Source organism: Pygocentrus nattereri, chromosome 24 (genome assembly GCF_015220715.1).
Source record: "Pygocentrus nattereri isolate fPygNat1 chromosome 24, fPygNat1.pri, whole genome shotgun sequence".
Taxonomy (NCBI): domain Eukaryota; kingdom Metazoa; phylum Chordata; class Actinopteri; order Characiformes; family Serrasalmidae; genus Pygocentrus; species Pygocentrus nattereri.
In genome coordinates, this window is record NC_051234.1 from 12,395,811 (window position 1) to 12,422,183 (window position 26,373).

The window sequence follows — 26,373 nt, forward strand, 5'->3', positions numbered from 1 at the left end:
AAAAGAATAAATTAGTTTGATAATGGTGGTCTCTTTTTAGATGATCTTAAAGAGGAATTCCACCACACACACATCTTCTAAGCCTTCTCCTTCTGGGTTGTGGGGGGGTGCTGTAGCCTATCCCAGCTGTCATTGGGCGAAAGGCAGGATACACCCTGTACAGGTCGCCAGTCCACCGCAGGGCAGACAGACAGACATACACACACATCCATATTCACACCTAGGGGTAGCATGTCCAAATGGTCTGACTGCATGTCTTTGGCCTGTGGGAGGAAACCAGAGAACCCAGAGGAAACCCACATAGACACGGGGAGAACATGCAAACTCCACACAGAAAGGATCCTGGTCACCTGGCCGGGGACTCGAACCTTCTTTCTGTGAGGTGACAGCGCTACCCACCATGTCAAGGTGCCGCCTGGAATTCCACCATAATTTCAAAATGAATAATTAAGTGGTAAAGATGTCAACAAAGCTGGTGTGACTGTGGTGGTGATAGGAACCAGACGTCCACCTCTAAAAGCTCCCTCACAAAGTTACTACATGAAATGGTTATGAATTCACTGCCTGATGACTGAGACACTGTTTTATGATAGTTTTGAGAACTTAAACTCCATTCATGAAGGAGGGATACATGCAGGGAGCTGTGAGGCAAAATAGTCCTCAAAGAAAACATATTCCTTCAGATTTTCCACTAATTTCTCTTCCAAAATTCCCTGGTGGTTTTGGATAGTAAATAAAATGGCTATATTTGTGTTGTAAACATGGCAACTCCAATGGCACTGCAATCAAATTCTAACATGTTCCAACATCTAGCATAAAACCTTCCCAGAAGAATAGAGGCTGTTACTCGAGCACAAACGTCACTTCAGCAGAAACGCTGGATCTATTGGTGAGGAACCAATAGGAACGGGAAGAGAGCATCAGTTTTAATCCTTGTTTATTCTTTTTTTAATTCTTTATGCAGCAAACTTAGTTACTGAATTCTCCAAAGAAAAATAAACAATGAGACACAAGGACAGCCTCACCCAAATAAATACAAATGGCAGCCTAGTGTTAAAGTCACAGTCCTTCAGTCCTGCGCTTCCCTCCAAACTGATTGGGGGTCTCCTAGCCTAGCTTTAGCAAAGCCAAGTGAGCAGAAAGGCAGTTTTAGACTGCTGTCTGTTTGAAAATGTCTGTTTCATAACGTACAGCTAAAACTCGAGAACAGTGGGGGTGATTATTACTATCACCTGCAGGAACCTAGTCGTCTGTGAAGGGCCAAAAAGTGCTTATAACAACCACCTAGATTACTCTGGCCTTGGTTAACTGTCCTCTACAGGCTCCGCCCACAAATATATTCATTAATAGCTGCTGTTCTGAGGACAGACAAGCTTTATTGAATGCTGGTAAAAATCCCATTAAACCTAAAAGAGAAACTGTAGAACATAAACTGAGCCTTATTCACTCTAAATGTAGGTATTGTGATATAAACTGAGCTCCTCATTAGGTTTAATGGGATTTTTATTAGTGTTCTGTAAAGCTTGTCCAGCCTCGCAACAACAGCTATGAAAGAACACATTTGTGGGTGCAGCCTAGAGAGGACAAAAGATAAACAAACTTGGAACTGCACTTTAGATCTGCCATTATTTCCTCCCTGACTTAGTTTCACACTGCATGTAGGCAGAGTCAGCAGCTTGGCCTAATTTTCTGCAGTTTTATGTGACCGTATAGGTTCTTTATTTGCTGTTTTAGCGTGTGGGGAGCTGTGAGGGGAGCTGTGAGGCAGCTGCTGCCTGTTGTGTGCTTAATTATGTAACTATTTCATCATAAATGAAAAGACAATAATCTGCATATACATCTCCGAACTCTGATAATGCATATCCCCCCCAAAAAATAAACATACAAAAACTCCCCATAATAACTCAGACAATCTGACAGGTGAACATCAAACACTGATCACCAGAATCTCAAAAAACGATTTTCAATCCCAGAATCTCCATTCGGAAACATTCAGAAACACAACACTGCTCGGTTTCTCTGGGATGGGTTCGAAAGTGCTGCAGAAGAGTTCAATAAACAGAGTCCATCTTAAAGTTGCGCTTCTGCCGGCGTTTCTGCTGCATCTTTCATCAGGGCAGCAAAGCAAAACATCCCGGCTTTAGAGCAGAAGAGCCTCAGTGTGTGATGGGGGCGCCAGAGAGCAAGCCCTAAATCAGAAAATAACTGAAGCACATGGCCCTGCTGAGAAAAACAATGAACCGGCGGCAGCACTAAGGAGCTGGCACCTTTGGGACTGAGCTGGAGCATCTCTGTCCAAGACATTTTGCACAGGTGGAGGTTTAAGAGCTTTAAGTTCACTTTATCTCTGTGTTTTTCAGTGTGAAACAGGAGCCTCTTTATTTTTGCGTGTCATACATGCAGGTAATCGTCAAGACTTCAATGAGCTGATAAGGAAGGGAATAATGTTGTCTCAGCAAGTGGAAGCATCTTAAATGCAGGGAAAATTTCTAATATTTCTCATTATGAAGTTGCTGTTGGGACGTTTTAAGATTATTTAAGCAATTTACTTAAGTGAAAGTATCTTACTACAGTGGTATTATAAGAAGTTTTGTAAGTAAGTGAAGATTATATCCCTTAATATGATCTCATATAGGAAAAATGGCTGGAAACTGGTTGAATAATATTCCTATAATAGACTGTAATGTAATACAAACAGCATTTCATACTGAGAAATAAGAAAACCTCTGATCTCTGTAATGTATTTAGGAGACATTTGTCACTTTAATTTGATGCATGTCATTGCAAGCCAGTTTTTTGGACTGTTTCTATATGTCAACTTAGCGTGAAATGTACTAATTTTAAGGCAAATATTTTCAAATAGTGCAAAAATGTAAATAAAATAAAATGAGTTATGAACTGCAGAAGTAAACTGTATACGTTTAAGATGCTTTCATTTGACATTAAATTATGATTTCAGTGTGATGACAGAAGGCTCCTGGTTGAGATGCACTGCTTTTTGTGACATGAGTACTGTACTGTGTTCTGTTTGGGGGGCTCCAGTGTGGTAGGGGGTGGGATTCAGGCTTCTATCTTCATTGATAAAAACCTCCTCATCGGCCTGCTGTTCTCCATTCTTGTCCTAGGGGGCGCTGCACAGCCACCAACCTTAGCTCAGCGCAGTGCTGGCTGTGAGAAGGTTGCTGAAGAAATTAAATATCTACGGTGCATTTGCCTCCACACACACACACACACACACACACACACACACACACACACACACAGAGAGAGAGACACATTCGCGCTGGGGGCTGTAGGGCCGTCCGTTTTAACTGGGCCGACACTGCACCTGCCCCTCAGTGCTGTCCTCATCGTCGGACGCCTCCTGGCCACGGCTGCTGAGGCCGGTGATGCGGTAGCCCATGTTCAGCAGCATCACCTCCAGAGGGTCCGCGTTCATCCGCCGCTGATTTGCCTGCGCCGCTCCCTCCATATCCTCCACTACGCGCCCGTTATCGGTCTCCGTCTGTGACAAACACAGGGAATACACAGGGGACAGAAGAAAGGCTGTGAGAGCACCCCCTGCAGTTTGTGTTGAAAATGCAAATTAACAATAGTCATTTATATTTGACAATATTAAACTGTCCAAATGATTAATTAACAGTAAATGACAGAAATACAGTTTGTATGAGTGTTTTCCCCCTCGGATGGATGTGTGGAATATCACATTGACAGCACCGAGCTGGGTTTTTTGTGGGTTGATTTTAAGATAATGCTATTGCAAGATAATGCTATTGTAATATGATGATACATGTCATTGTTATATTCTGTATATAATAGTTTAATGCATATGCCATCAGAACTTGTGTACATATGTACATGTACTTTTATCTGTATAAAGCTCCTCCATAGCTCTTCAATATTCTTTAATCTTTATTCTATTTGATGTGTTTTGATGTTATTCGTCTCTTAGTTAAATGCTTGTTAACAGTCTGTTTGTTTGTCTGGTCTGTTCAGTGTGCTAAAGTCAGACACGTATGAATCACCAACAAAAATTCCTTGGATGTGACAAAATAAAGTGATTTGATGATTCGATGATTCTAATCTTAATAGCTCTATTGCTCAGTTCAATACTCTGCTGTTATGTATGTATTTATAGCTACTGCCCTTGCATAAAAAATTCTCTATGGAGAAATGAATGGCAATTCAACATAAAATAATAAAATTCCCTGCCTATACAGGGCAGACAGTTTGAGTTTACAGTAAATCTACATGCAATGGTCCAAGCAATTTACACATCATGGAAGCTTATACCCCACGGTGCTAACTGCAGGCTGAAATCATGATGTTCATCTCAAAGCATCTGGAGCACTGTATGACTCACTGTTGTCTGTAAACATGGACAAAAATGAGTCTGAATTTTGGCCAAACAAAACAGTTAGTAGTAGAAGATCCATTAGCCTCTTAGCTCCAGTGCTAAAATTAAAGAAGCACACTTTAGACACCAAGCATGCCTTTGCTGATTGACTACATTTGGAGTAAGAGAATTTAATTAAACTGAATTTCATTTTGGCTAAAATATCACTTCAAGCCTTTTTATGCCATAATAGGAGGTTCATGTTTATTCCTGAAGACTTTAAAAGGCTCTAAGAGCACAGAGCAGCGTTCCTACCACAATGTGATCAAATTCCAGCCTGAAGTACTACTTAGCACAGCCACCAAGTGTGAGGAATCTTGGGTTATGTTTGACACCACATTGTCATTTGATTCTCATATTACCTCTGTTTGTAAATCCTCTCTTTACCACCTATTAAAAAGTGAGAATCAGGACTTTCTGACTCTCTGTGATGCTGAGAGGCTGATTCATGCGTTTGTGACCTCATGGTTGGATCACTGTAATGCCCTCTTGGCTGGACTTCCAAATAAGAGTGTACAGAGACTGCAGCATGTTCAGAATTGAGCTAATTTTAACCAAAGCTAGAAAAAATTTGAGTCTTTGCACTTGTTATCCATTGAAGAGAAAACTGATTTAAACATTTCTCTTTTGGTTTAGAAATGTTTACAAGCCCGAGCTCCAGTATATTTTCAGGATCTTTTACCTCCTCAGAATTTACAATTTCACTGAGGTCTGGATCTTTCAATCTGCTAGTAGTTCTACGCACTAGGTTCTGCTTTGTGGGTGAGCAAGTTTTTACTGTTTCGGGTTCATGACTATAGATCGAGCTTTATCTCATTTTAAAAAGAATCTTTTTTTCTTTAGACCTGTCTTTAAAATTATTTTCTGTTTGTTTTAAGTAATTCTGGATCTCTTTTCTTAAAAAGACTCCTAAGACTTTTCCGTTTAGATGTGTTTTATGGAATATTATGTTCTAAGGTGTTCTGGATTAAGACTCTTCTTTTTTTTCTTCTTCTTTGGTTTTATGAATTTAGTTTATTTTTCAAGCACCTTGAGTTGAGATTGTGCTATATAAAACGTATTATTTTTATTATTAAGTTTAACACTAAATTCCTTTCCTAAAATCTCAGTGTGCACCTTTAACTTTCACTGTCAACATGTATATCTAACTAGCATTCACACTGAGACGGTGGTTCAGGTATGAGAATCATGCAGAACCAGTTTAAACTTGTCTGTGTATCAGAGAAGCTTATCTGACCTCTGGTCTCGGGTTCCAGAGCCGCACCACGGGGTCGATGCCGCTGGTGGCTAGGAAGCAGTAGCTGGGGTGTGGCTGCAGGCAGTTCACTATGGACTCATCTCCCTGCAGAATCCGGACCAGGTTCGTCGTTTCCTTCTCCCAGATAAAGAAAGAGCCGTCATCTGAGCCGCTGACGATGTACTGGCCTTTACTGCACACACACAGAATGTCACATCACCACCTTCACCCTGAGAGTGCGTCACTTACCAATGCACAGTGCAGCTATTATAGGTTTATAATTATTTACCAAGTTTATACAGTCAGCAGAGCATCACACACCAAAGACCTTAATGTGTGCCTGTGTTTGTAATGTGTGTGTTGTACATACTAGAGGCTGGTATCCTTTATTTTCTTTTACAATTAACTGAGAAAATGAAAAATCACATCATAATGAGAAAATATAGCATAATAAACTATTTTGTTTTGAAATGTGTGAGTGCAAACAAACATGCATTTGTGAGCTCCTGCTGGTGTGGGTTTCCTCTCTCTCAATGATGCACAAAAATACAAATAGGGCCAATAGTGCCCCTTGTGGGCAATCTGAATTATTGTGGAACAAAATTCACAAAATAAACTTTAAAATTAAAAACTTTTTACATGCTGCTTCTGCTTTAACACAGTTACAATTACAAACAGTTTGTCTAGGACTATTACATCTATGTTTTAGATCTCCGTGCAACGAGAGACAATAACAATTAATAAAATGCAATAAAACAAAAAAAATTTAATTAATACATTTCAGAAGTATGATATTGTTTTTCTCCACAACACTTGTAGCCTTTCAAGACTCACTGTTATCTATAAACATGGACAAAAATGAGTCACAGAAAACACTGTTACTAAAAGATTCATCAGCTTTGTAGCTGCAGTGCTAAACACTAAATAGGCAAACAACATGCTTTGGTTGATCAATTACATCTGGAAGAAGAGATGAAACTGAATAAAATTTTATTTAATTTGGTTTAAAAAGTATCTCTTTAAGCCCTTTTTACACCATTATGGCATGTTTATTTCTGAAGACAAAGTTGGTATAAGGTGCAAATGCACACAGCAGTTTTACAATGATCTAATTCCTTTCCTGTAATCTCAGCGTCCACCTTTAAACATCAACAACAGATATATAAACCATTTACATGCTGCTTATATTTTTACTTGCTGCATTTCAGCATTACTTGCTAAAATTTCAGGGTACAGCTCTGCTCAGGTCTGGATTCTTTCACATTAATTTATATGATACTATCTGTCTCGTGGTGTTTTTACTGTGTATTTACTGATTTCTATTTGCTGTTGAGCTATAAGCTCAGTTGTGTACTGTTAATGATCTATTGTATACTAAACTACTGTACTGCTCTGTATACTGTATATGGATGGAACAACACTGTTATTCTTTATCTTGTTGCAATAACCTGCAAAGAAGTATCGTTAATAATGCAATAAAAATAATAAATAAACTCAAGCTGAAATCCTATCTTTATGCACATACCTCCCAAAGAAGTTGGCCTCTTTAATGTCGGTGGTGGTGTTGCAGTGGCCGCAGTAGCGATGTTTATAGTCAAAGCTTCGCTCCCTCAGGATGATCTCGTCCTCAGGGATGGACTCTTTCCGGCTGAAATTGTGGAAGCGGATCGAGCTGTTTCCTTTCTTCTCATCGGCTGCACAAAACAAAACAAAACAAAACAAAATTAACAGCATGTCTTGTAAAACTACTAACATATAAATAATCTTCATATTCATAGTGCAGCAGTTACATTCTGGTGCCTCAGACATCAGAACTGCTGCTCCATTTAAGGTGAAACAAGAAGCTGGAGAATATCTGACTTCAGCTTCACATCACTGCAGAATTAGGGGTGGGTGATAATAAATAATTCTCCCGCTCTTTGAAGGCATATGATTCCCTAAATGTAACTAAAGCCCAGCAATGAGGAGCTGAACTTTACCCTCCATTGCTATCTTTGCAGACTGGCTAGGTCACCTACGGAGCAGCGGTAGTAGCTGTTAATGAAGTAATGCTCCTTTTAGGTCCCATTTCAGAGCGAAGATTTCAACCACTACCCTGTAACTCAGTTCCAAGGGGCAACACTCGAAAACAAGGGGCAAGGGTGAAAATAAGAAATGGGACTGGGCATAGGAGAGTTGTAAGTTCTTACCCGAGTCTGTTTTGGAAAATAAAGCTGCTTTAATGTCTTTGTCCAGGGCGTTGCAGGCGCTGCTGTGGGCCTGTTCAGGGAATTTACCCTTAAAATCATCCAGACACTCCAGAGCCTCTGCCACATACTTCAGCTCAAACAGACAGCGTGCCAGCCGGAAATGAGCCTTCAGATGACCAGGGTTCAGAGATAGAGCCTTTAGACAGTCCCTCAGAGCGTCATAATGATCTCCATCCCTACAACGATACACAGAGTTTATAAAACTATCTGAAATACAAAAATGACATCAAGACTACTGTGTTAACTAATGGCATTTTTCCATTCGACAGTTTCTTTTTTCTTCATTTGTGCTGCTGAGTGAGTTGTACGAAAACCTGAGCACTTATACAGAATTTGGCCAGCCTTCTTGATGATGTACTGAGCACTGTGGAGACCACTGATTGGTTGAATGCAATCATCACAGAATCGTCACTTGAGTTGCAAAATTGGCAATTTTAAAAAACATTCACTAACCAGAATCTCTGATTCTTCACATAAAACCCCAACAGTTAGCTTCTGCTAACTTCAGCCAAAACATACTTTATTATGTCTTAGAACACGTACCACTTGCGCTTCATATATGCAGCTGCCCGGTTGCCATACAGCATGGCATTGTGTCCAGCTGCATGGATGCCCAGACTGTAGAGCTGGATGGCCTGAGTCCACTGCTGGCGTGCAAATGCATCATTAGCCTGCTGCTTAATCCGCTCCAGATGAGGGGGCAGCTCTGTGGAACTGAGAGAGAGAGAGAGAGAGAGAGAGAGAGAGAGAGAGAGAGAGAGAGAGAGAGAGAGAGAGAGAGAGAGAGAGAGAGAGAGAGAGAGGGAGAGAGAGAGAGGGAGAGAGAGAAAGAGAGAGAGAGAGAGAGAGAGAGAGAAAGAGAGAGAGAAAGAGAAAGAGAAAGAGAAAGAGAAAGAGAGAGAGAGAGAGAGAGAGAGAGAAAGAGAGAGAGAGAGAGAGAGAGAGAGAGAAAGAGAGAGAGAAAGAGAAAGAGAAAGAGAAAGAGAAAGAGAGAGAGAGAGAGAGAGAGAGAGAGAGAGAGAGAGAGAGAGAGAGAGAGAGATGTGAGTAATGATAACTGTGATTAATTTGGCTGTGGGTAAAATCACAGCACACTGTTCATGTGACTAATGAAAACAGATTTGTTTGGCCGTGGGTTAAATCACAGCACACTGTTCATGGCTCTTGGCTCTACCTGGATGCCTTGCTGTTGGCCAGTTTGAGGCGGCTGGTGGACAGATGGATTCCATTGGCCACTCTGGTAGTGGTCTTCCCGTTCTGCACCTCTGAACAAGCATTGGAGAAAGTATTGAAGAGAACAGAAATTATCCAGAACACACCTGCAGAACCTCATACATTGTTTGGATGGCTGTACCTGATGAAGGATGGCACTTCTTGGGCAGCAGAAACGTGTATGGCCTCTGTTTAAACGTCAAATCAAACAGATACACCTGCAGACCGAAGAGCAGAACGTTACTGTGTAAGACAGATAGCACAGTATACAGCACAAAGAAAACTGCTAATGGTTCTAATGCTGTTTTTTTCATAAGGGTCTTCACAAGTTCAGTTGTAGCCTGTTTTTTTCTGTTAATAAACCCAATGTCTTATCATTGTGGTAAGTTTTATTTTGTATATTATCATATTTCATTCCATTATCATCAGTGTAATATAAATTCCACTCAAACTGACAAAACACTGTCGTGAAGGAGTGTGAACTAACGCCATAAACAGGTTACAGGTGCATGTCAGGCCATTTTATCACAAATAAATAGGTTCTTGTGACATCACAGATACAATGAATTAGACTGTTTTTGCAACTAAGCTCTCTTATTTAAAAAAAAAAAAAAATAGAGTCAAATTGTTTTTCCCAAGATATGGACCCTTTAATTAATATTTGATTAACTGTGGGACACACAAAAACAATCTAGAGAAATTATTCAAATATCAAATGTACAGCATGTACAGTAAAGGCATTAATGAATGTCAAATTGCGTGTAAGTATGTACATATGACCTCTTGTGACTTCTGCAAAGCAAATATCCAAATAATAATCAAAACCTTTGAACACTGGCACCCAGAGCAGAGCACAGAGTGCTGCAGCGAAGCTGTGACGGGACTACACCTCAGTGCATCTGGGTTGTGGAATTTGCCCTGCAGTAAACAGAGCTGAACGAACTTCCCCACCTGCTCTCCACCCATGTTCACCAGCAGCTCCGTCCCATCTGGACTGAAGGTGACGTAAGTGGCCACCAGCACCCTCAACCGGTTATTATAGTCTGGAAGTTTCACTGGCAAGTGACCTGCAGAGAGACAGAGGAAACACTGTAATATTGTAACACTTACCAGTGGAGGGTAACTCCACCATGATTCAAAATTTCTGCATAATTAAGTGGTTAAGATGTAAACAAAGTCATTCAGAGTGGTTTGGTGTGAAACGCTCTGATCTAGAGAAACTTACCGAGTCAGAATTGTTCACAGTGGTGGTGTTAGGAACCAGACATCCACCTCTAAAAGCTCCCCCACAGAATGTTACTACATGAAATGGTTATGAATTCACTGCCTGATGACTGAGACAGTGTTGTATGTTAGGAGTATTTAAAATCCATTCATGATGGAGGGATACATGCAGGGTGCTGTGAGGCAAAATAGTCCCCAAAGAAAACTTATTATTTCAGATTTTCCATCATTGACAATCCTTATAAGCCCAGAAGACTCGTGTAGGTTCACTGGTGGTTTTGGTTAGTTAACAGAATGTCTATATTTGTGTTGTTGTCATGGCGACCCCTTGTTCCCATCACCATCACTGCAGTGAATAACTGAATTTTTGAATAAAATTAAAAAAATTGCTGGAATTCCCCAATTAAGTTCTGGCATGTCTGATTATCAGATGTGACCGCAGCAATGTCTACTGCGTACCTGCCACATAGTACTGCCCTGCTCCATCTGGGATGGGTTTCTGTTTATCGCAGAATGTGTGCACTCCAGCAGACATGCTCTGACTCAGAGATTTCCTAAGGAACAGCAGAACAGCTTCAGAACAGACATTCGTTCTACTCATTTATAAAGCACTGTAAACAGTCACTCTCTCTTAAGGAGCATGTTGATACCAAAAAGGGTTCTTTGGAGTGGTGCAATGGAAGACCGACAATGGGTTCCCTTTAGGACCTTTCAATGCATGGTTCTTAAAAATAAATAAATAAATGAATTAATTAATAAAAAAATGTAAAAAATAAACTAAACTTGTTAAGCACGGCAGAACGCTAAAATTAAAAATGTAATCTGACAAACGTTCACCTCAGCAAGTCCCTGATGATGAGTTATCCTGTGACAGTGGAAGAATGTACCTATGGTTGTGGATCATTCGGATGTCGTAGAGCCGGACGAATGGACCGTTCGCTCCCACTGCCAGGTAGTTGTTGTCCCGTGGGTTAACGGCCAGACACTTCGCCTCCACCAGCTGACCACAGTACTCAGTCAGATCGATCAGTACCTCCGAACGCTTACTGCTCTCTCTCAGATCATACTGCCTGTGAAAAACCACAAAATGATCCTCCATCAGTTCCTCACTCACTTCTCAATGTCTAATGGCACATTTCTTTCTGATTTCTCAGTCTGAGCAGGTGTGAAAACAGACAACGGTACTGGAAATAAGCAAACACCAATGCCATGAAACACTTCTGGAGAGACAGTGAAACCAAATTCATGCTTGAGGAAATGAAGGATTTAAATATTCCTCATCTTCTAGTCATGTATGTTCATATTTTCAGGTGAAGTGGCCAGTCTTCCTTAGTCTTCCACACATACACCATATCACATCATTACAGATAACGGCCATAGCACCATTATCGTAATAATAATATTGGTGGACATGATGTAGTTTATCACAATAATAATAAATATCATATTATGTTAGAATGCACTTTTCAGTACTTAAAGAACACTGAGGTTTCTGAAACACTGAATAAAAATCATTATATTTCAAATCTTTGACTTTTTAATGTGGCATTGCTGGTGCTTTTTTCTGTTGTTATCAAACATATCAGACATCTTAATGCTTATTGTGTATGGTAAAAAACATTTAAATATTTAATATAATATTTTTATATTAATATAAATATTTATATTTTAACATATTCTCCACCCCTACATAGCAATAACATTAATAACAATAGCAGCAATTATAACTATGTAAAAACATCATATATGAAATCAAGAAATAAAATAAAATAAAAAAAATGACTGTCAACAGCAGTGAGGAGGAGGATGAAAGTACAGTGGGGAAAAAAAAGCAAGTGTTAAGCTGAGCTTTGAAGAGATTAAAGAAACGTCTGTAGTTTAGAGCTCAAATATGCTCATGTTAGGAAATATTTAAAGTTTTATCTATGTTTGTGTTTAAATAATGGTAGAGAAGTGAAACTGTTTATTATTTCACTTTTGAAGTGCACTGAGTAGGGTAATAATTCATTGGCTAAAATCTCCAAGGCTTTTATTATGTAACATTTCTGTCTATTATTATTATTATTATTATTATTATTATTATATCATACTCATTTACTGTTGGTGCTTTATCAGGTTTCAAAAGGTCTCACTGTTACAGCAAACATTTAAATAAAGCTGCTGTTAAAGAGTAACAACTGATCCTCAGCAACAACATCTCAATCACCACAAAAAAGGACAGACATTTTGGGCTAAATGTGGCCAAGAAACACAACCCCAATTCCAATGAATTTGGGACGTTGTGTAAAACATAAATAAAACAGAATACGATGACTTACAAATCATTTTCAACCTATATTCAACTGAATACACTACAAAGACAAGATATTTAATGTTCAAACAGATAAACTTTGTTTTTTGCAAATATTCAATCATTTTGAATTTGAAGCCTGCAACATGTTCCAAAGACGTTGGGACAGGGGCAACAAAAGACAAAAGTTGAGGAATGCTCAAAAAACACCTGTTTGGAACATTCCACAGGTGAACAGGTTAATTGGAAGCAGGTGAGTGTCATGATTAGGTGTAAAGGGAGCATCCCTGAAAGGCTAAGTCGTTCACAAACAAGGATGGGGTGAGGTTCACCACTTTGTGAACAACGGAATGAGCACATAGTCTAACATTTTAAGACCAACGTTTCTCAATTTAGGGAATTCATCATCTACAGTCCATAATATCATGAAAAGATTCAGAGAATCTGGAGAAATTTCTGTAAGTAAGCAGCAAGGCAAAAACCAACGCTGAATGCCGGTGAATTGCATTAAAAACCGACATCATTCTGTAATGCATATTACAACATGGGCTCAGGAACTCTTCAGAAAACCATTATCTGTGAACACAGTTCGTCGCTCCATCTACAAGTGCAAGTTAAAACTCTGCCATGCAAAGCGAAAGCCATATATCAACAACACCCAGAAATGCCACTGGCTTCTCTGGGCCCGAGCTCATCTGAGATGGACTAACGCAAAATTGGAAAAGCGTCCTGTGGTCTGACGAGTCCACATTGCAGATTGTTTTTGGAAATCATGGACGTCGTGTCCTCTGGGCCAAAGAGGAAAAGGACTGTCCAGATTGTTATCAGTGCGAAGTTCAAAAGCCACCATCTCTGATGGTATGGGGGTGTGTTAGTGCCCATGACATGGGTAACTTGCACATCTGTGAAGGCACCATTAATGCTGAAAGGTACATACAGGTTTTGGAGCAACATATGCTGCCATCCAAGCAACATCTTTTTCAGGGACGTCCTGCTTATTTAAGCAGGACAATGCCAAGCTACATTGTGCATGTGTTACAACAGCGTGGCTTTGTAGTAAAAGAGAGTAAAAGAGTACTAGACTGGCCTGCCTGCAGTCCAGACCTGTCTCCCATTGAAAATGTGTGGCACATTATGAAGCGCAAAATACGACTGTTGAGCAACTGAAGTTGTACATCATACAAGAATGGGAAAGAATTCCACCTACAAAGCTTTAACAATTAGTGTCCTCAGCTCCCAAAGGCTTATTGAGCGTTGTTAACAGAAAAGGTGATGTAAGACAGTGGTAAACATGCCCCTGTCCCAACTTCTTTGGAACTTCTTCGTGTTGCAGGCATCAAATTCAAAATGAGTGAATATTTGCAAAAAACATTTGAACATTCCCAAGACGTTTTTATTTATGTTTTACACAACATCCCAACTTCATTGGAATTGGGGTTGTAATTTGGCAACAAACTGAGCATGAAATCTATAAACTAAACGCTTCATGAAAGAGAAGCTTGAAGTCGGGGTGCAGCTGTGATGTAATGATCATTTAAATCTCAGCAGTTACAGCAGCAAATCAACTCAAATCTGCATTCATTTCAAACACACACTAAGGCTACAGTCATATTACAAGCTTTATTGCTTTAAATCCGATGTTTTACTCATATCTGATCTCTCTAACATGATGGTTCACACTCGTTTAGGTAAGAGACTCAGATCTGTCATTAATGTGAACCGGTGTCCTGAATATGACCCGCATGAGCTCATCATAATCATGAACATTATGTGAATGAATCACGTCATGAACAGCAAACAAACTAGCAGGACAAGGCTTCACTGCAAATATAATCAGCTCTGAACAAGTGAAAAGCATCAGATGGGATGGTTTTGGGAAAAAAAAAAAAAAAAAACACAGAGTGTCTCATTAAGGTCACACAGCCACGAATCAGAAACGTATCTGATCTAGGACCACATATGAAAGTGGCTCAGATTGGATTTGAAACGATCAGATGTGTTCACACAGCCCTGAAAACATCAGATCTGTTCACATTACTGAAAAAAAAACCTCACATTTGCTAATGCCAGCTGACCCTTACAATGTGTCAAAACTTCATGAATAACACACCAACAGAAATGCTCCAAAAGTGGCTGGAAAAAAATAGAGTTCCTTTAATTTCTATTCACAATTAAGAAAGTTCTTCACTTGAAAAGTTAACATTTTGGAGATAGGAGGTTTTGTTCTGACAGCAGTGAAATATTAACCTTTTTTGTTCGCCGCCTGAAAACTACAGATGAAATCAATCTGAATATGAGAAAATTAATGTCTATAAAAATTCAATACCAATTTTAAGTGTTGAATAATGACTGTGAGCTGCTGCTGTGCTGTGTTGGTGGGGGTGAGAAGCGATTCTCTCTCAGGCCCCCCTCACTCTGTGCTGAATCGAAGAACTCGTCAGATCTACATGATTCGTGTTAACGACCTATTCAGCATTCAGAATAATGAACTGTGCTGAAAGGTGTTAGGTTTGCGTGTGTGAGGCAGTGTGTCCTCTATAGGCAGAGTGACCATCAGTCCTGCAGAGTCTGAGTGCATCTACTCATCAGTCACTGCCAGCGCTTGTGTGTGTGTGTGTGTGTGTGTCTCCTGAGAGGAACACTGCCGGTATCCAGCCCACACACACACACAGTGGTGAAGGGCGAGAGTGGCTGTGCAGATGGATTAACGTGGAGGAGAAAGACTCACCTCACAGAAGGTGCTCTGACACCTAAACCTCCTGTTTTAGGAAAGTGTTAAAGGGCTGGCCTGTCCATGAAAAAAACTATTTTCTTCTTCCTTTTGTTTAGAAAAAAGGAGTCTGATGTGGTTTGTAAGTACTGTCAAACAGTGTTCGTTCCTTAGTCTGTACAGTCCATCTATGGAAACTGAGCCGTAAAAACAGCTTGCTTTGAAATATTTTCTCATAAAAATGACAATATTTACATACACCAGCCTATTTAGTCTTCAGCAGTTTAGCCCAGCCCATTCATGCTGAAACTATAAGACCAAAAAAGTATGCAAAAGCAAATGACAGCGCTCGGCCAGCACACTGCAAATGTTCAATCCTTCTGTACAAACTCACTGTGAGCTCTTACGTTACTGCTGAACATTTTTGCTCTAATCGCTAAATTTCCTTTGTGATCAATAAAGTATCTATGTATCCATCCGTTCATCCATCCACCTACTGTCGTTGTTAAAATACTCCATACTGAAGGGGGAGCTAGCGGACAGATCAGAGAGGATCTCCTGTTATTTCGGGAGCTTCGACATCTAAAAGTGGACTGTAGAGGAGAGTGAGCTGCGTTAGCTCTTCTACTGGAACTGAAAGGCCATAATGGATCATATGTTTATGTTTACGTAAGCTGTCTGAGTGAGACAGCGTAAGCTGCTCGTCTTTTATGGTACGTGAGCAAGACACTGGCAGTACGAGACCACTTGGACAGGCTTGGCAGTCGTTATAGCGACTGTAACGCTCAGAATGCAGCTTGGCTTGCACTGTGTTATGAAATGTGTCGTGACACATTTTTGAATGCAACCCCGTCTGCGCAGCTTGAAGCATTTTTGCGTTTGTGTCCTTGTGTGAAAAATGTTTAAGGCTGAAGGAATGTTTTAGCATCGACTACTTTTTTGGTTGAAACAAAAAATATGGCAGGAAATCAGAACAGGGCTTTTTTTTTTTACATAAATCAGTCTTAAAGGCACAAACTTGTTTGATTGTAAGGGAGATTAAAAATAGTCATTTAAAAATTAACAGAGTTTCTGGTACATAAACCAGCAGAAATATTATAAGTGAACTGCAGGATATGGGTTCTTTAAATGGATAAAAGTTGGACTTTTATTTTATCTGGACTATTTCACTTCTTTCTGCCACTTGGCAGGGATGCTAATTCTGGACAGACATCTGACCCTGAGCTGAAGCTGTTAGAGATGACAATTTCAGAATTAAAGTGAGGCGTTCCTGTCGGTATACCTGATGACGCCGTCCTCCGCCGCACTCCAAAACGTGTTAGGCCACATGGGGGCGGTAGCGATGCGTTTGACCCGGTTAGTGTGATCAGAAAACATGTGGATGGTCTCCTTGGCTGTCAGGTCGTGGACGTGCACTTTGGTATCTGCAGCTCCGGTTACCAATATCCGATCTCCGGAGTGCGGCAGGAACTGCAAAATCACATATAATAGAGTGTCACAGAAACATCTCATTACAGAATTAGAGCAATAACATCACCACACTTACAGAATAAAGGTCAGTGGGAAAGATTAAATATGGCATAGAATGGAAAACTATATTTACGCTGGCACAGTTGAATAAGTGGAGTTTGTGATCTGGAACTGATATTTCGTGAACCTCAAACTCCACAAACGCAAAAGCAGGCAGTAAAACAGGCTGATTTGAAAATACTAAACCATTACATATCAGTCTAGATTCAATAAATTTTCATGACCTCAAATTTACACACCCCAGCCCACGATCTAGCCCAGTGGAACAACAACAGAGCAGCAGCAATGAAAATGTCAGACTGTGTGCAGAAATGCAGATCCAGGCTGTGAAGAGACGTCAGCACTTTTCATCGCCTTCACAAGAACCGAACTGTCAGCGGCTGATGATCATCTTTAATCCAGGCTGAAGGGCTTCCTGTTCACAGCTTCTTAATCAAATGTTCTGTTCCACCTTAAACACTACAGCTTGTACAGAATGTAACTGTAGGACCTTTTAAGGTGGAGCGCAAAATTCTCAAACCAAGCTGACTAACAGGAACTTCAGCTCCCACATTTCTAAAAAGATCCCAACAGCTTTAACTCAGAGCTGTTAGTTTCTCTGCACATTTCACTCCAGACAGTTTCTCAAAGCTAAGACAGCATCGAGCAGCGTTGCTCAGCATTTGACCCTGAAGAGACAGATATGCAGTTCCACCTTTATTAGCATCACAATGCCAACAGCAGCCTTTAAGCAGCCTTGTTGAGAGATTTTATCACTATCTCATGGTTGAAGCAGATCATCTTAAACTGAGAGATTCATAGTGAGAATAAAGCTTTAATTTCCTCGTAAGCGAGGAGCTAGTTTAGCTAACATTAGTTACTAGCACGCTCTGAGTAACTAGCATAGTTAACTAAACAGTTTTAGGAACTTACTTATACAGAGGGTCAATTTCATGTCCTGCTGTGTTTATGTCCACGTGTTGCTTCTGTGTGAGGCGTCGCGGTGACTTACTGTAAACTAGCCAATCAGAGCAAAGCTTATCATATTATTCTTGAGCCCTCAAAACAAGGGAAAACATGTAAAACCAGCTCTGAGCATTTTTCACACTGATCAAAGTGTCACATCAAAAAAACAATTTAACATTTGGAATAAATGCATTTTACTGCACCTTTAAAAAAACGATGGTATGAACAGACTTTGAGACATAATGTAGCGCACTTTAAACTGTTAAACTGCAATTAAACTTTTCCTCTTAAAAAAACATTTAGCAATGTCTGTTTCTGATCATGTTAGCAGCTTAAAGGTCCTGCATCAAGAAAAATCACTTTAAATGAAAGAATTTAATGCAGTTACTAAACCACAAAAACAGCCCACTGTTCTGTGATGTCACTACAACCAACATGATTACTTTTACCTGCCCAACCTTTACTAAAAAATGTATTACTATCAACTGTGTTTCACCATTTAACATTCAATTTATTCTGGGCTTAGGCTTAAATTAGGACAGCAAAATTGGCTTTTAAAGTTTAAATTCAAACTGCTTTCGAATGATGTGGGCAATTATTTATCATCACTCACCCCTGATTCTTCAGCGATATGAAGCTTAAGTCAGATAATTCACCAGCTTCTTGTTCAGATTTTCCCGTTTAAAAAAAAGAAACATTTAAGGTGGAATGGGAAATTGAACTAGCTACCGAGACATCAGCTGCTACTAGTGATTTTATATGCTACTTATGAAGAAAAAGACCATAATATACTGAAACAACATTAAACTAATATAAAACAGTGGTCATCATAATTTTTAACAAAGAAAATTCTCACATGTGTGTGTTTCATTTTGTGCTCCATCTTGCCAGTTTTTCTTTTTTTCTCTTATATCGCTCTGTTTGGAGTCTCTGAAAAACCACTGTTTGGAGGGTCATGCAGCCCCAACACTTCAGCCCTCCACTCTATCTCAATAAGAATCGGGACACCCTACCACTAGACGAGAACATGCAAAACGGAGGGGGAGGGCTGAGTGGTAGGAGCGAGGGGTGAAACAGGCCTGGGCCTTAAAAGAATACAAATGTTATAAATGGACCTTACAGAAAAAATAGGAAAAATGGAGAGTATAATACCTTTAAATTCCTGACTATAAAGCTGTTGAAAACAAAAATACTCCTTATATAGTCTTTGTGACTGACTATCCCTCTGAAAGCAGGGGAATAAACACTGCACACAGGGGATCAGTGTGTGGACTTGACTGTACCTTCACTGAAAAGATGTTAGCTGCATGGCCCGTGTGCATAGTAATGAGCTTCTTTTGCCTGAGGGGGTCCCACACTATGGCATGCTGGTCATCAGAGCCAGAGGCCAGCAGGCTGGAATAAACAGGACACAGAGGAAGACAAAAAAACTGCATTACGAAAATCCAGGGGGTTCAAGATCTTGTCTAAGAGCAAGAACAGTGAGCAACAACCGAAAACAGTCCCATTATAATCAACAAAGCATCTACACCAGTTTCACAGTAGCTCATGATCCTAGATCTAATCAATAGTCTTTTCACAGTATTGGAACAGACAAATATACAATAATAATACAAAGAGAGGTCCAATATGTAAATAAAGACCAAGTCACACCAACGTTACATTAATTTCAATGGAGTTTGCCATCATGAGCGACTGCGCGCCCTAAAGTTTTGGCAGAATGAATTTTGCGTGTGTCACGTTCTATTTAAGGGAATATTGACAGGTCACTATGGGTAGGGCCACACTGTTGTAGGGTGAGAGGACGGGGCTATGCCACTGTAGGCTGAGTGGGCGGGGCTAAACTGCTGTAGGCTGGTGTGTGTGCGGGTGTGTATGAATCTTTTATAACACTGATACTGCATTTAGATTTGCTACAACATTATGAAAATGAATACAAATTGAAGGTAGTGCAGGTAATAAGTCTGTAGTTTGACATCTCTAATGTAAACAAAGACGCTTTGTTAAACTAATTGTACATAAAACACAGCTTTTCATTATTTAGGTTAGTACAACCCCAATTCCAATGAAGTTGGGACGCTGTGTAAAACATTAATAAAAACAGAATACAATGATTTCCAAATCCCTTTCAACCTATATTCAATTGAATGCAATACAAAGACAAGATATTTAATGTTCAAACGGATAAACTTTATTGTTTTTTGCAAATATTCACTCAATTTGAATTTTCAAAGAAGTTGGGTCAGGGGCAACAGAAGACTGGAAAAGTTGAGGAATGCTCAAAAAACACCTGTTTGGAACATTCCACAGGTAAACAGGTTAACTGGAAACAGGTAAGTGTCATGATTAGGTATAAAGGGAGCATCCCTGAAAGGCTCAGTCGTTCACAATTAAGGATGGGGCGAGGTTCACCACTTTGTGAACAACTGCATGGGCAAATAGTCCAACAGTTTAAGAACAACGTTTCTCAACGTGCAATTGCAAGGAATTTAGGGATTTCATCATCTACAGTCCATAATATCATCAAAAGATTCAGAGAAGCGGCAAGGCAGAAAACCAACATTGAATGCCTGTGACCTTCGATCCCTCAGGCGGCACTCCATTAAAAACCAACATCATTCTGTAACGGATATTACCACATGGGCTCAGGAACACTTCAGAAAACCATTATCAGTGAACACAGTTCGTCGCTCCATCTACAAATACAAGTTAAAACTCTGCCATGCAAAGCAAAAGCCATATATCTACAACACCCAGAAACACTGCCGGCTTCTCTGGGCCCGAGCTCATCTGAGATGGACTGACGCAAAGTGGAAGTGTCCTGTGGTCTGACGAGTCCACATTTCAAATTGTTTTTGGAAATAATGGACGTCATGTCCTCCAGGCCAAAGAGGAAAGGACTGCCCAGATGGTTATCAGCGCAAAGTTCAAAAGCCAGTATCTCTGATGGTATGGGGGGTGTGTTAGTGCCCATGGCTTGGGTAACTTGCACATCTGTGAAGACACCATTAATGCTGAAAGGTACATACAGGTTTTGGAGCAACATATGCTGCCATCCAAGCAACGTCTTTTTCAGGGACGTTCCTTCTTATTTCTGCAAGACAATGCCAAGTCACATTCTGCACGTGTTACAACAGCATGGCTTCGTAGTAAAAGAGTGTGGGTACTAGACTGGCCTGCCTGCAGTCCAGACCTGTCTTCCATTGAAAATGTGTGGCGCATTATGAAGTGCAAAATACGACAACAGAGACCCCGGACTGTTGAGAAACTGAAGTTGTACATCAAGCAAAAAAGAATTCCACCTACAAAGCTTCAACAATTAGTGTCCTCAGTCCCCAAACGCTTATTGAGTGTTGTTAAAAGGAAAGGTGATGTAACACAGTGGTATACATGCCCCTGTCCTAACTTGTTTGGAAAGTGTTGCAGGCATCAAATTCAAAATGAGTGAATATTTCCAAAAAACAATAAAGTTTATCCCTTTGAACATTAAATATCTTGTCTTTGTATTGTATTCAATTGAATATAGGTTGAAAAGGATTTGCAAATTATCGTATTCTGTTTTTATTTATGTTTTACACAACGTCCCAACTTCATTGGGGTTGTATTATGAAAAAGTTTGATCCTGTCTATCAATCTGCCAGATTCACTCAACTACTTACTCTCCTCTCTCGTTCCATTCCAGACAGTTCACACACCCTGAGTGACCCTGAAAACAGAGAGATTTACAGCATATTAGATTTACCTCAATTACACAACAATTAAGAGGCTTTGGCAGCTTCAGGCTGCAGGTTGAGTTCAGGAGTGTAATTCATCAAATTGGGAATTTGATTCAATACGATACAGTGGATTTTCAAAATATTTTTAAACGCAGGAAAAAAATGAAGAGCTGCTGAAAATGAGCTTCAGATATTTTAATTTTTGCATTTTTACTTTACTATAGCATTCACTACTTTTTCAAAGACTACATTATAAGTAATTTATTTTTTTAATTGGTTTACTTTTACCCAGTTTTTCTCCCCAATTTAGTCCTGTCCAGTTCCTCCGTTAGCTACCTCTCCCCTCTATCTCACAATGCTATCACACTGGGAGCATGAAAGCTAACATGAGCTTCCTCTGAGACAAGCAATATCTACTAAAACTGAGAGAAAGATGACAGTCATGATCTCTAACGCTCCAGGGGTCATATTACAGAATCATCATAACTCTGAAATCTGATGTATTTAGTCACCATGACGAATTCAGTCTGAATTTCAGACAGTAGCTATTCTAGAATAACAGTTACTAACTTTATAATCGCATCACTAACTCCAGATAAAAAAACAGCATCACACAAACATCCTAACTAGACTAAACCTCCTAAATACTGTGCTAACTTTAGGATAAACCCAAACAGGGTCCTAACTTCTGTTTAAGGTCTGTTTCTATGGTTTTTAGGCAGCTGTGTCAGGCAGCAGAGCTCACTAAAACGCTGCTTTCACTGTGAGATGCTTTTCATTTCTATCTCTGTGTTTTAAAAATCTTAGATGCTTCAGACTCAAACTCCACCGTCCCTCTTATTACCTTCGTATGTTAATGTTGATGATGAAATATTACAGTGATGGTGGTAAATAATGAGGAGAGAGTTGAACATGTGTCTGTTTGTTAGGAGCAATAACGTTAGCGTGCTCAGCTAAAGTGTAAATGGAGAAATGGAGACTGAAACTGGGCAGTGGCAAAGCTCTGATAAACAGCAGGGGGCGCTCTCCCAGTATTCACCACATACAGTTTATCATTCTTTAGTTCTATTTAGACCATTTTTTACATCAGTAACAGCAGCTTAACTCACATTTTAACATTATTTTGATAACATGTTTGTGTTTCAGCTGTGTTGTGTTTCAGTGTTTATGGTCTGTTGCTAAGTAACAGACATGACAGCTGATAAGCTTTGAGTAGGTTAAGATTTCCTAACTGGAGATAAGATGCTGTAAGATAAGATAAAAGTCCTAAATTAAGATTAGATTAGATTTTGTAATATAAATTTGTGAGAAATCTTATCTTGACCTGTCAGATCTTAAGACTAAAAGTGAGGAAGTTTCTATAATTCAGCCCCTGGTTATGGGTGCCTGTAGCATCACTGGGGATAAAACTCATCATCTGCCACTATTTCACTTTTTCTTTATAGAGAAACAGCCACAGAGTCCTTCATTCGGGGATCAGTACAGGTCAATAAAGACATTGGATGATGTCACTCACCTGTAGCTCTGCCTGCAGGCCGAGGCGCTTTATAAAGGGATCGGTCACATGGTAATGCCTTTGAAAGCCCAGCGCCCTATTCTCCTGCAGGAAAACACAAAACATCAACAAACACCAACACCACTCGTGTCTGCACCTTCAACAGCTCCTCCAACAGACCTGCTCTCCACCCTAAACATGCAGTCCTCATTAAAGAATCCGTCATTAATCTAAAGTCATTCATATCATCACTGTGGGAACAAAACCTTACCTCTCCATGTCTGCAATAATTAAAAAAAAACAGCTGTTATTTACATTGTGTTAAAATTTCATGAACAATATGATAGAAATGTTTCAAAATGACTTGAATAAAGTCATTGAATAAAATGACTTTGAATGAATAAAATGCTTACATCTGCTTACAATGACAGTTAAGAGGGTTTTTTCCTCTCCTGTCAAGTTACATTTTTAAAGATATGAGTTTTTTTTTTTTGATCGGACAACGGCGATTTATTACATCAGTTCTACAGTGAGGTCCAAAAGCCTGAGAGCATGTGTTTAAGTGCTTTATTTTGCACTCTTTCCTAAATTTTCATCACAGATTATATTGTAACATAACAATTTGGTGGTGTGTGCCTCTTTTGCTTTAACGGCAGTATGAATTTGAGCTGCATGGACTCCTCTTGTTTATGTAAAAGCCTCTATCAAGCAGGTCAGATCAACCTGAGAGTCTCCCAATATGAGCTTCACTGGAAGGAATAAGATTCAGAACAAATATGAGCTTTTAGTACAAAGACCTGAAAGTGACAAATCTGATCAAAATTTGAAACAACGACACAGAATCTACATTTTACTTCTCAGAACTTTGCTTCGTTTAAAATGTTTCAAATTTCTAAAACTTTCCATTTTTCGTTTGCAGGTTTAAATGAAAATCCCACATTTTCAGTGTGGTCTCAGACTTCTGGACCCCACTGGATTCAGAGACAACACATTCAACCACAGTGACTGGATTGGGCCACTTCCCAAACTCAGATAAAGCCAAAACTTGGACTACAAAGACAGTCTGTTTGAGTTTTGGCACAGAGCAGGGTAGCCTAACTGAACTAAAAGTAGTGGTACTGCAAACAAGTAAGGAAAGATCAAAGATCCCCAGCAGAGCTTCTTAGTCCATCCAGCATACATCAGCTCAGGAACTGGAGCCTGCTAAGCTCTATTATTCTCTTTTTGGATCTCTTTGGTCTGAAATAAGATGCTAAAGCTCCAAAAAGAGAGGAGTGAGCATCAGTAAAGCAAAACAGGAGCTGATCCAACACAACAGAATGCAAGCAGATGAGCACAAATACATGAAACTTGCACTTATGCAACTATACTTTATGCGACTACGTTCATATGCGTAAGGCGCATTATCCTGTGCATATCTGCTCACCCGGATTTGTCTGTGCAGGATATCCCTGGCGATGTTCCTCTGAGTCATGGCTTCACAGCTTATCACTGAGCATGGCCTCAAGGTGGACAAAGCAGGGGTCAGAGCTCATCTGGCATCAATACAACTCACATCGCCAGATGGACTAAAGCTTTAAAAACAGAAGAGAAACACAAATGAGGACAAACATGCACAAATAAAAGTCTCACAAACTCCCCACATCCAGCAGGACTTCAGACGGACGGACACAGCACTGCAGTTATGAAGACACTCAGCAGTGCCTGGACTTCCTGGGACAGCTCAAAAAAACAAAGGCCGCCTTGAGCAGTACTAGTCTAGTTCTACAATCATCTCATCCTCCTTCTCCATCTGGTTCCACTCTGCATCTTCACACTCAGCATAAGCTGCAATGAAAAGTGTGATGCGCAGAGAAACCATCAGCTGACAGCTCTCTGCCCCAAAGACCTTTACTCATCCACACTCTTAAAAAACATGGTTCTTCAAGAGTTCTTTAATAAAGACAATGGTGCCACATAGAACTACAAACACCCAAAGAACCATCTGCACTCAATATAATAAGAAACATGAGTTCTATGTAGAACCATTTCATGCTTAGAAATGTATTTGCATGGTTCATCAAATTGATGTACAGTATATTGTACATGGTTCTATATAGCACCAAAAGCTTGATATCGCCAGAATAGCAATATTAGAACCATTTTCAAGAGAACTCTATTAGGAATCACAACACATTTTCCATTAATCTGAAGAAACATTTCACCATGCAAACAACCATTAAGCATGAAATGGTTTTATATAGCACTCACTATTCTAAATAGAACCGTTCCCTTCACTAAAGAACCCTTGAAGAACCATCCTTAAGAGTGTACTTTAGCCTAACACACTGACAGTTAAACACTCCAGCAGAACACGAACGCTTATGACAGCAAGTGCACTGCAACATATCTGATGTCAGATCTTTAATACATTATTGGACAGCCGTAGATGACGAAAATACTAAAATAAAAACTTAACAATCTGATTTTAGCTCGTTAGCTTGGAGGCTAAAAACAAAACAACGTCCTGAACTCTGAGCTGCGCAGCGTTAGCTTAGCTTCTGTGCTAACTGCTGCTGGACAGCCTCGCATCTGTGGCTGCGGAGTTCAGATTCATACAAAAGCATTTCCAACCATTTGATTGAATATTATATTTAAATATTATATTATACCCTAATTTGAAAGTGTCAGTTTGTGACTGTAATGCTGCTGCGTTAGCTTAGCTTAGCCTAGACTAGCTCTCTGCTCACCTGTAATACTGCAGCGGCGAATGGGAGCCGATTCTCCTCAGAAAAAGGCAGTAAATGATTTTAATGTTTTTTAACCTGGACACTCAGTAAAGTCCTCCCGAGCGCACAAACTCAAATAAATCCGTGTTTGTGGTCAAAAGAAGGTTTTAAATCGCAGCTAACACGGCTAACTCTCTGCAGCTCTGACTGACAGACAGGGTTGCCAGATGCCACATGGACTAATTCAACCATAATACACTGCGGTGTGAAACGAAGATAAATATAAAACTTAAGAAGTAAGGTAAACACAAATGTACATATCTAGAAACGGTGTATAAAAGTAGAGAACATACATTTATATTTTGAAAGAAATACTAAATTAATATAAAAGATACCAAATAATATGCATAAATACAGATCAATATGAACGGATATAGAAAGCTACATTTAAAGGATTGGAAAAACAACAGATCAAGATTATTTGACTTTTTCTCATTCATTCTATTTTTTAAGGATTTTTTTGTCGAATGTGAAAAAATTAATGCAGTGTTTATGAAAAGCAGTCATGTGTATATAGCCTGCTTTTCGGCTATATAGCATATAACCTGGTTATAAATACAATATTCCTGATATGGAATATGGCCTGATTTTGGAAGATTAA

The 26,373-nt window shown here is 39.7% G+C and overlaps 1 protein-coding gene across 1 annotated transcript; it reads right to left on the reverse strand.

Moving 5' to 3' along the window:
* Positions 1–920: 920 nt before the first annotated feature.
* On the reverse strand, positions 921–25,942 carry wdtc1 (WD and tetratricopeptide repeats 1). The gene is made up of 16 exons (XM_017703933.2): positions 25,734–25,942; positions 24,431–24,578; positions 23,026–23,109; positions 21,453–21,499; positions 19,077–19,188; positions 16,601–16,788; positions 11,206–11,388; positions 10,778–10,872; positions 10,046–10,161; positions 9,237–9,312; positions 9,057–9,147; positions 8,426–8,596; positions 7,823–8,058; positions 7,159–7,327; positions 5,634–5,826; positions 921–3,505 (listed from the first exon to the last, which is right to left on the reverse strand). The coding sequence occupies exons 2-16, from the start codon at positions 24,476–24,478 to the stop codon at positions 3,308–3,310; spliced, it is 2,007 nt and encodes a 668-aa protein (XP_017559422.1). The 5' UTR covers positions 24,479–24,578; positions 25,734–25,942; the 3' UTR covers positions 921–3,307.
* Positions 25,943–26,373: the final 431 nt, after the last annotated feature.

Excerpts from the sequence above, each read along its gene's own strand:
- wdtc1 (XM_017703933.2), bottom strand. The coding sequence starts at position 24,478 with ATGACTCAGAGGAACATCGCCAGGGATATCCTGCACAGACAAATCCGG. Across the intron at positions 23,110-24,430 it reads TCCTGCACAGACAAATCCGG|GAGAATAGGGCGCTGGGCTT; the intron begins GTGAGCAGATAT and ends GTTTTCCTGCAG. Across the intron at positions 10,162-10,777 it reads AGGGCAGTACTATGTGGCAG|GTCACTTGCCAGTGAAACTT; the intron begins GTACGCAGTAGA and ends GTCTCTCTGCAG.